The 9,919-nt window shown below is 36.2% G+C and overlaps 1 protein-coding gene across 1 annotated transcript; it reads left to right on the forward strand.

The window, feature by feature from the left end:
• The first annotated feature begins 3,737 nt into the window (after window positions 1–3,737).
• On the forward strand, window positions 3,738–5,138 carry CHRM2 (cholinergic receptor muscarinic 2). The gene has a single exon (XM_060108362.1). The coding sequence runs from the start codon at window positions 3,738–3,740 to the stop codon at window positions 5,136–5,138; it is 1,401 nt and encodes a 466-aa protein (XP_059964345.1).
• Window positions 5,139–9,919: the final 4,781 nt, after the last annotated feature.

Genomic DNA, 9,919 nt, shown 5'->3' on the forward strand with positions numbered 1-9,919 from the left:
TAGTAATCAGAGAAATAGAAATTAAGACAAAAGGCTGCATGTTGTCTCTCTGGGATTGGAAAATATTACAAAGTTGCATAATAACAATTGTTTAAAGGTTATTAAGAAACAGGACTTACCTGGTCAGAGTAGGATCCTCTGTAGCTATCCAAGAGAATAATATGACTGTAGTCAGAAGAAGGCTTATACCCATGCCTTCATCCAGTGCCTTGGTCCCTATCTTGGGATATATGATAGGGAAATTTGTAACTCAAGTCCATGACACAATAGGAAAATTTTAATTTCAGCACCATTTCAAGCAGTTTGAGGCAAACTGCATGTCCATCACTAGAGAAATGTATCAGAAAAGATGCTATGATTTACTCACTATGGAATTATCAATAGAAGCAATACATTTGAAATAGCTGGAGCAATGTAAAAACATAATATGGAGTGAAAAATAAAAAGAAACAGAACAACATCTAAGACACAGTACCATTTAGTAAATTAAGATCATAAGGGAAAAAATGTATATTTTCCAGAGTTGCATATCTAGCCAAAGAAATAGTACAAGCAACTTGAACAAGTTCTAAAGGAGAGAAGGGGTAATGGGATGTGAGAAATAACAATGAAAAGAAGGAAAACATTGATGAAATAAAAATAAGAGGACCATGCAGAGACTGATGAGGATGTTGGGTATAGTCTGAGGAATATAATTTACTCAGCTTTCCACTTGATATTCAAATAACTCTAGACAAACAGGCAAATAAGAGCAACAGAACAGAATAAAATGATATGAGGCATGCTATGGAAAAAACAGCTAGGCTAAAAGCTATCAAAAGGGTTTCACAGAGTTGATGATGCCTGAAGGCTGAATAGGAGGCAGACAGGTGAGAAATGTGAGGATGTAAGGATGAGGGGAGGCGGGGGAGGTTCTTTTAAGATACAAGACAAGGATGGAAAATGGCATGAAGTAACATACAGTGTTGTGTTAGGATAACTGCATGTAATTGCCTTTAATGTGGGATATTTAGGGAAGTTCTGAGATACTTCTGGAAAGATGCAAGGGGGGCAAGATTATAAATTTTATCAAGAGTCTAATTATGTCAATGATACAAGTAAGTAGGGCCTAACATAAGGAAATGGGAGTGAAAATGGGAACAAGGTATAACTTCAGAAGGTACTTAAAAGGTAGAGTTGACAGGTCATGGTTGCAGGAAGTGTGGGAGAGGCAGGAAGCCAGGAGATGGCTAAGAATTTTAACTTGATGGTAATAGGATTCACAGAGATGGGTAAAACAGAATATGGAGAATTTTGAAACAAAATATGGTAAATTCCATTCCATCAAAACTACTTTCCTGATTAAACTCTTCAAAGTTTCTCCATGACTTAGAGATTATATTCAAATTCCTTATGTTTTCCTTAAGAAATTTATGATGAGACCTCTGTCAATGAATTGTTTTAATGTTTCTAGGTGGGTTTTTTTTTTTGCTGTAATATTTCTGAATGGACGTCCTTGAGTAGACCTCTTGCACATTTTTCTAACTATAGCTGAAATAAAAATTCCTATATGTAGTATTCCTGAGACAAGTGTTTCTTCAATGTTAAATTTTTATAAATGTATTTACATTTTTAGAGATATAGATACGGTTCCCTGCAAGGAAATTGCCCCAATAACTCCAACCAATAATGTCCAATAATTTTAACAACTGTGGATGAAGAAATGGTTTCCACTGTTTGTGTCTGCATTTTCTTTTCTCACTCTATATTACAGTTGTCTTTGGGTGACTTGGATTTGGGTGTCTTTGCCTTTTAGGGTGCTTAGAATGATGAGTTAGGGTCAGGATAGTAGGTCATGGAATGACTAAACCACCTCTTATATCCCAACTAATGACAACGTATTTGCATTTTTAAATTGTGAGGTTGAATATCTTTTCATATGATTAAAATTTAACATTTAATTTGTCTTTCATCTAGCGAGTATATCAATGTTTTAGATTGTTAGTCTTCTCATCTTTCATTATTTCATTTCAAAACATTTTATATTAAGGACATTAGGTAACTTTTTATCACGTGCTTTTACAAATATTGTTTCCCAATTTTTATTTTTACTTTTTTATGCAAAAATTTCAAATAATTATGTAGTGCTCACATATATTTTTCTTATGGCTTCTGAGTTTTGGGTCTTGTTTATTAAGGCCAAATTCCTCCTAAGTTCTTGTTTTTTAAAAATATACTTGAAGATAACTTGCTTTCCAAGAAGAATAATCCATTTCGTTTCAATGCTATTTGTACTATGAAATAATTTTCTACATGAATTTCAAGGGAAAACCACTGACCCGTCTGTATTTCTTTGTAATTAGGGGGACCTGAATGAATAGAGATTTCTCAATTTCAAAATGCCAACAAATAACTTCTCAACAATGCTTACTTTCTGATACACACAACTCATTGATTTTGTCAACATGGGCCACTTCCTTCAGAGGTTGTGTCCCCAGAAATATGTCATAGCTCATTTGATAAACTCAACTTTCTTTCCAGTGTCCCTTATGAAAGATTGCTCAATTGTCTCCAGACTTTGATGATATTATCTGAAAATGGTGAACATGTGTTTACTTAAACACAACAGGGTTGGGCAGCAGAAAGTGCACTCCAGTTTAATAATTGCTCCTTTACCAACGCATCACTGCCACCAGAGCGTATGCCTCTCACAGGCAAGGACCTTGTCTTAATTATCAGGGAATACCCAGAGTATATCATAATGCTTAATCCTGAGTTACTTAATAGGTATGTGAGGACAAAGTGAATGAGTGAATGATTGAACAAACTAAGGTTCATAGCCTTATCTCTATCATTCACTTGATGTGTGACCTTATATAAATTAGTTAATCTTTCTGGGCTTCAGCGCCCTGTTCTGCTGAACAAATATAATTTCTAGCTTGACTGTACCAAAGATTTGTCTGGAAGAACAATAAGATAATATACTTGGTAGTGATTTGAAAAAAAATCAGAAAATTCATATAATCATATCAATATACATTTGATAAATAATTTCTTTTGCAGGATATGGAATATTGCTAACTACATAGAATATGCTATGTGACACTAACTACAAGTGTAAAATGGAGATCAGAAAAAAATAATACCCACTGGGGGGAATGTATTGGCTAAAAGGAGTATCGTTATTATCTTTATTATTATCATTATCAGTATTATTATGAAAAACACTTAGAGAAACCTGGTGGAAAAAGTCACACACAATATTATATGTTTTATGCTTCCCCCATAATTTAGTCCTCCTATTGGTTTATTAATTTTTATGTCTATACCAGAAATCTCCTGATGCTTTGGAAAGTGTTTTGTATAATTTTGGCTTATTTAGTTCAATTCATCAATATTATGCTCAGTTAAATTGACTGATGACAGATAGATAGATAGATAGATAGATAGATAGATAGATATTCAGTTCTAGATATGAACATATTCAGAATGTCATCAGACTACATTGCCAGCCTGAAAGGATCTTTTGAATCCTTCATTTAAAGTCTTTGCTTTTCATAGGGGGAATTGAGGCAGGTAGTCACAATAAACTTGTAGGAGAAAGAAGGAAGATTTTGGAGTAAAAAATGTAGTTCAAAAGAGAGAAATCTGATATATTTTCAAGCAATGTTTATATTATGTATTTGTTAATTTTATTCTATTTCCCTGCAGGTTTAAATGTGTATTTGGCTACTTGGCTACTGATTAGAGAACACAAAATGAATAACTCAACAAACTCCTCTAACAATGGCCTGGCTCTGACCAGTCCTTATAAGACATTTGAAGTGGTTTTTATTGTCCTTGTGGCTGGGTCCCTCAGTTTGGTGACCATTATTGGGAATATCCTGGTCATGGTCTCCATTAAAGTCAACCGCCACCTCCAGACCGTCAACAATTACTTTTTGTTCAGCTTGGCCTGTGCTGACCTCATCATTGGTGTTTTCTCCATGAACTTGTATACCCTTTACACTGTGATTGGCTACTGGCCTTTGGGACCTGTGGTGTGTGACCTTTGGCTAGCCCTGGACTACGTGGTCAGCAATGCCTCCGTAATGAATCTGCTCATCATCAGCTTTGACAGATACTTCTGTGTCACAAAACCACTCACCTATCCCGTCAAGCGGACCACAAAAATGGCAGGTATGATGATTGCAGCTGCCTGGGTCCTCTCCTTTATCCTCTGGGCTCCGGCCATTCTCTTCTGGCAGTTCATTGTAGGGGTGAGAACTGTGGAGGATGGGGAATGCTACATTCAGTTTTTTTCCAATGCTGCTGTCACCTTTGGCACGGCCATTGCAGCTTTCTATTTGCCTGTGATCATCATGACTGTGTTATACTGGCACATATCCCGAGCCAGTAAGAGCAGGATAAAGAAGGACAAAAAGGAGCCTGTGGCCAACCAAGATCCAGTTTCTCCAAGTCTGGTACAAGGAAGGATAGTGAAGCCAAACAACAACAACATGCCTGGTAGTGATGATGGCCTGGAGCACAACAAAATCCAGAACGGCAAAGCTCCCAGAGATGCTGTGACTGAAAACTGTGTCCAGGGGGAGGAAAAGGAAAGCTCCAATGATTCCACCTCAGTCAGTGCTGTCGCCTCTAATATGAGAGATGATGAAATAACCCAGGATGAAAACACAGTTTCCACTTCCCTGGGCCACTCCAAAGATGAGAACTCAAAGCAAACATGCATCAAAATTGTCACCAAGACCCAAAAAGGTGACTCATGTACCCCAGCTAATACCACCGTGGAGGTAGTTGGTTCTTCAGGTCAGAATGGAAATGAAAAACAGAACATTGTTGCTCGCAAGATTGTAAAGATGACCAAGCAGCCTGCAAAAAAGAAGCCTCCTCCTTCCCGGGAAAAGAAAGTGACCAGGACGATCTTGGCCATTCTGTTGGCTTTCATCATCACTTGGGCCCCATACAATGTCATGGTGCTCATTAACACCTTCTGTGCACCCTGCATCCCCAACACAGTGTGGACGATTGGTTATTGGCTCTGTTACATCAACAGCACTATCAACCCTGCCTGCTATGCACTTTGTAATGCCACCTTCAAGAAGACCTTTAAACACCTTCTCATGTGTCATTATAAGAACATAGGCGCCACAAGGTAAAACATCTTTGTAAAGAAAGAAGGTAGTCAAGGGGAGCTTGGCGAAAAGAAACAGAATAAAAGAGCTCCTAGTTATCAAATCTCTGCCATTGCACTTTATAGTCTTATCATGGAATGTGCAATTAAGGAGCCCAACAGTGACACTCTTATGGTGCCTATGCTCCAGTTTGAAACTTGCACCTTATAAACCCTGTCAGTTTAGGAGCAAGGAGACCATTAAGGAGACATGTTGGAACTGTGGATTTAAGAAATGATCTATGCTTTCTCATACTCTCTTGAAGAAGGGCTTCTGAATCTATAATTTTATCTCTGCACAAAAAGAATAATAACCTCACTCCTGTTTTTCATTTTTTTGTTCCCAAGTGTCCATATGAGGATGAAATGCCACAGTTACAAACTAACCTGGAGAGTTAAACATAAAGAAAGCCATTATACAATGGTGAAGTGAACAAAGAAGATCAAAAAAGGATGTAGAAATGGCCTCCGGAGTGTTTAACATATATTATTCTCTTGTTATGGTTTTATGTGGAGAATTGCAACATAATAAATGCTTATCTTTTTTTGCCTTTCCCACCATCAAAAGAGAGCAAACAAAAACAAGCAAGAAGCTTAATTACATCATTATTTTTCTCATATGGCATTGGTTTTTATACTTCCCTGTTTTACACTGTGTAAGGGCAAAATCTGCAGGACTTTCACTAAATACAGAGACAGCCATGAAAAAGGGTATTTCACCCCTGCCCACTGTGTCTTTTGCATTCTTTGGGGTATAAAACCCTATGAGAATTTAGTTCACTTATGATTCTTCATGTGAAATATTTTCACCAATCTGGTTTTCTACTAAACTAGCCTCTTATTTTAATAGAATAGCTTACTTAATATATAAACATGCTTGAGAAACCAAAGTCATTTTTTAAATTGAGGTTTCATCAAATTGAACAATGGTCATTCTTGTTGGAGAAAGTTTACTGAGGTCAGGTGAATTTTGAGGTAAGAAAATAGAAGGTTGAAAGGGCATCCTGTTTCAACCTGATCTGCCTAACCTATGTATGACATGCTAACCTGTAAACATGAACTCCTGGCCTTTGTCAGCAGGAAGATGCTGCTTTATTCATCTGGAATCTTAAATAGGATTAACTTATTCATGTGGCACCAATGACTTTTGGGTCAGTCCCAAGAGAATAAAACCTTCTCCTCAATGCTTGCTAAAGGATGATACTCAACTTACAGATAAGTGAGGTTTATAACCATCCTATGACCTATGGAGGGAAAGAAAAATAGAGTAATTAAAAAACATATACTGAAACCACCTTTTTTTCCCCTCAAATCATCAGTTCTCCCTAAAATTTTTTAACTTCAAAATTCTGTCAATAGAAGTAGTAATCTTTATGGCAGAAATGTTACGGATACCTAAACAGGCCAAGTGAGCTCAGCAAAATCTTAAAGAACACAAGTGGCTGCACCTGTGCCACTTCTCACCATTTTTTTAAATTCTAGACCATAGAAAAGTCATATCAGAAACGATTACCCAACGGCGGCTTTATATAAATCTTGTCTATGTAAGACTTTTTATTGGTACCCCAAATAAATATACAATTATATTGACTCACACTTAGTTATTTTTACCCCTCAACTTTTTTTTCTTACTATATTTGCTATAGTCTTCCAGTCAGATTTTTTAAAGATGGCCCAATCAATAGAAATCAAATTTATAAAACCCTTTTCAAATTTCACATTTTGCATTTTAGATTTATGGGCTTTATGATAACTTGACCAGTAATATCCATGTGAGTTGCATGATGAATTTGTTAGTATTAGACTTTAGCACTTCAATTAGAGTTATTTTGTGTGACTTGCCTCACTGATGGCATCTCAAAAATTTTGAGAGCTGAAAAAAAAGCACAAGCCAAGTAACAACAAAAAGGAACAATTAGTAAGAAGCAAATTGCCAATAATTTTTGTATATAACTTACCCTTTATAAAAATAACTTCTTATTTCAACAACTTCAGTCATTCTTCCCCAACTAAATCTTCTATTTATAAACATACAGCATCAGTTCATACAGATATCTTTATTCTACCTTAATGTAAACTTTTACATTTAAAATCCATATTTATTTTTATTTTGTTTCTTCAAGTCAACGTATCATTTTAGTTGGGATGAACTCTTTGGATTCAAGGATTGAGGATTCAGGATTTGGGTCCTTTTTTGCCTTCTCTAGCAATCCAACTCATCGTGAATCAAGCTGCCTCTTACTCTCCATTGCCATTACATGCTTTCCTTTCTTCCTTCTATTCTTGATCTTCACCGTATCTACCACAACCTTATTGAAAGAGAAACAATCAAAAATTAAAGAAAGGAATTGAATATAGACTGACACATCATGGAAGCTTTGTAAACTGGAATCAGAAAAATGGAAAGAATACTGAAAATAGTAGATGATTAGAAAGATATGGAGACTGCATCCAAAGGCTTGCATTAACTATTGCTGGATTTGTCTATTTCAGTGGCTCCCAACTAGGGACTATTTTTCCTCCCAGGGGACATTTAACAATGTGTGGAGACATTGTTGGTTGTCACAACTTGAGGGAGGGCTATTGGCATCTAGTGAATATAGGGGCCAGGGATGCTGCTAAACAGCTTACAATGCACAGGATAGACCCCACAACTAAGAATTTTTTGGCTCAAAATGTCAGCAGTGCCAAAGTTGAGAAACCCTGGCCTATTTTAAGGGATTCGAGAGCTTGCTTTATATAAGTGGGAAAATAATCCTGTTTCACTCTTAGATATCAATGCAAATTGTTCATCTGTTTGAAAAAGGTAATGTTCACCAATCATGTATCAGACGCACTGTCATCCATTGAGTCTGGTGTATTTGTAATTCACAGACTGGGAACGCAGGACACATCTATATAGCCAAAATCACCAGACCATGCACATAGCACATTGTTTCCAACATCTTAATGTCCACTTATGATTGCCACAGTGTCCAGTCAATTGAAGTTGAAGTAGTTGGCTATTAAAATGGTTGCAGTTGATATGTTCACTTTCTATTGGAGCTGCTATTTTTACTGTCAAAAACCTTAACAGCCTCTTTCAGAAACAATATGATTCATCTCCTTTATCTTCACTGGAAAGGTAAATATCTGTCAAGAACTTCTTCTTTCCTCATAGCAATAATGTAAATATCCCAGAGCGGTCTTATAAGAAGAGGAATTTAAGAATGTGAAAAAGCTAGTTCATTTCTTGAAAAAAGAAATGATTGCCTTTTTACCAGTTCATCATTAATTTTATGTCAGCTCCCAAGTGGTAGGACAAAGTCATCAGTATAATAAGCCACATAGGATAAGCTTTCTGGTTTGAATATCAAAGCTGGAGGTCCCACATACTCCTGCTCTTTGTCCATTCACCACTTTTTTGACCCTAAACATCTGACATTGGGAGAGACGGGAGTTCAAAATGATGGCAACATATACCTAGAAATGCAATCTACTTTTATTTTCTCCTACTTAGTTCACTGGTAGTTGCCTTTTCCCCAGTTTGATAGTATCCCTTTCAACAATCACAGCACTGGCGTTGCAAATAGATTAGGGAAGCACCCAAAGCTGGATGAATTGTGCAAAATGTATGTTCAGCATGTATATATAATACCATGCCTCTTAAATATGCTTCTCTTAAAAGGGTGCACGCTACAGCATGAACTGTGTGCATATTTAATGTATCTTCCTGGAATATGCTGTATGCTTAATATACATATTCTATAAATAGAGTAATAAAATGTATAATAGAAATACATATTTCTGTATGCAAATAAATATATTATACACAAAGTCTGAGTATGTAATATGATATATGTTGCTTCAGAGTAACAAAAGTAGATTTTATACACCCAATTTTGAAAGAAAGTAGTATTTGCTTTTGAAGGAAGACATTAAAGAGCATCCAAAACCCTACCCATATTACTATTACACTGTGTCATAATCTTGGGAAACATAGCACTTATTTTAAATATCTCTTGGAGGAATATATTAATAAATCTTTGGTGTCGCCCCACGTGACAACAATGCTTTTTGCCTCTGTGTTCCTGACAGTCCTCTAGAATCGTCCTGGCTGTTTCTGTTCCAACAGCTGTGTTGATCTCACGTCTGATTGCCTGATGAGATTGCAACCAATTCATTGACATACAGCTTCGCTCTCCTCCAAATTAACTGATTTTTGTGAAATAAAAAATAATCATACTGGGAGGAAGGGATGACCTTCAGAATGTTTTACACTTTTAAAAACAAGGAAAAATTGTACAACCACTGTATGTTACGAACCACTCTTTTCAGTTTGGGGCCAGTACAGCATCCCATACATTAAAGGCCAAAAATTTTTATTGTAGTATGATATTGAAAGTTTCTCCAAGAAATTACAAAATATATAGTTTGTTTCTAAGTGTCCTACATTTTCTCCATAGCAATTATCATCCTTTCCTTGTTGTCCACTCAACTACCCACATTCCTCAGAACATTTTCTTTGGTCCATTAGCACAAGTCCTTACTTAGCAAACATTGTCATGATGTTAGCTGATAGTGGGCATGCAATGCCAAGAGATGCTTGCATTTTAATAGAAAAAGCATAAACACTGAACATTTGAAAGATTCCTATTGGAATCTTTAGATTAATCTAAAGATAATCTTTAGATAATCTTTAGATACCAATGCATGAAATGGGAGAGACTCTTTTCAGTGAACTCTAGTTTTCTTTGAATTCTATGACGTTCTTGGAAGGCCACCCAC

Source organism: Mesoplodon densirostris, chromosome 9 (assembly GCF_025265405.1).
Source record: "Mesoplodon densirostris isolate mMesDen1 chromosome 9, mMesDen1 primary haplotype, whole genome shotgun sequence".
Lineage (NCBI taxonomy): Eukaryota > Metazoa > Chordata > Mammalia > Artiodactyla > Ziphiidae > Mesoplodon > Mesoplodon densirostris.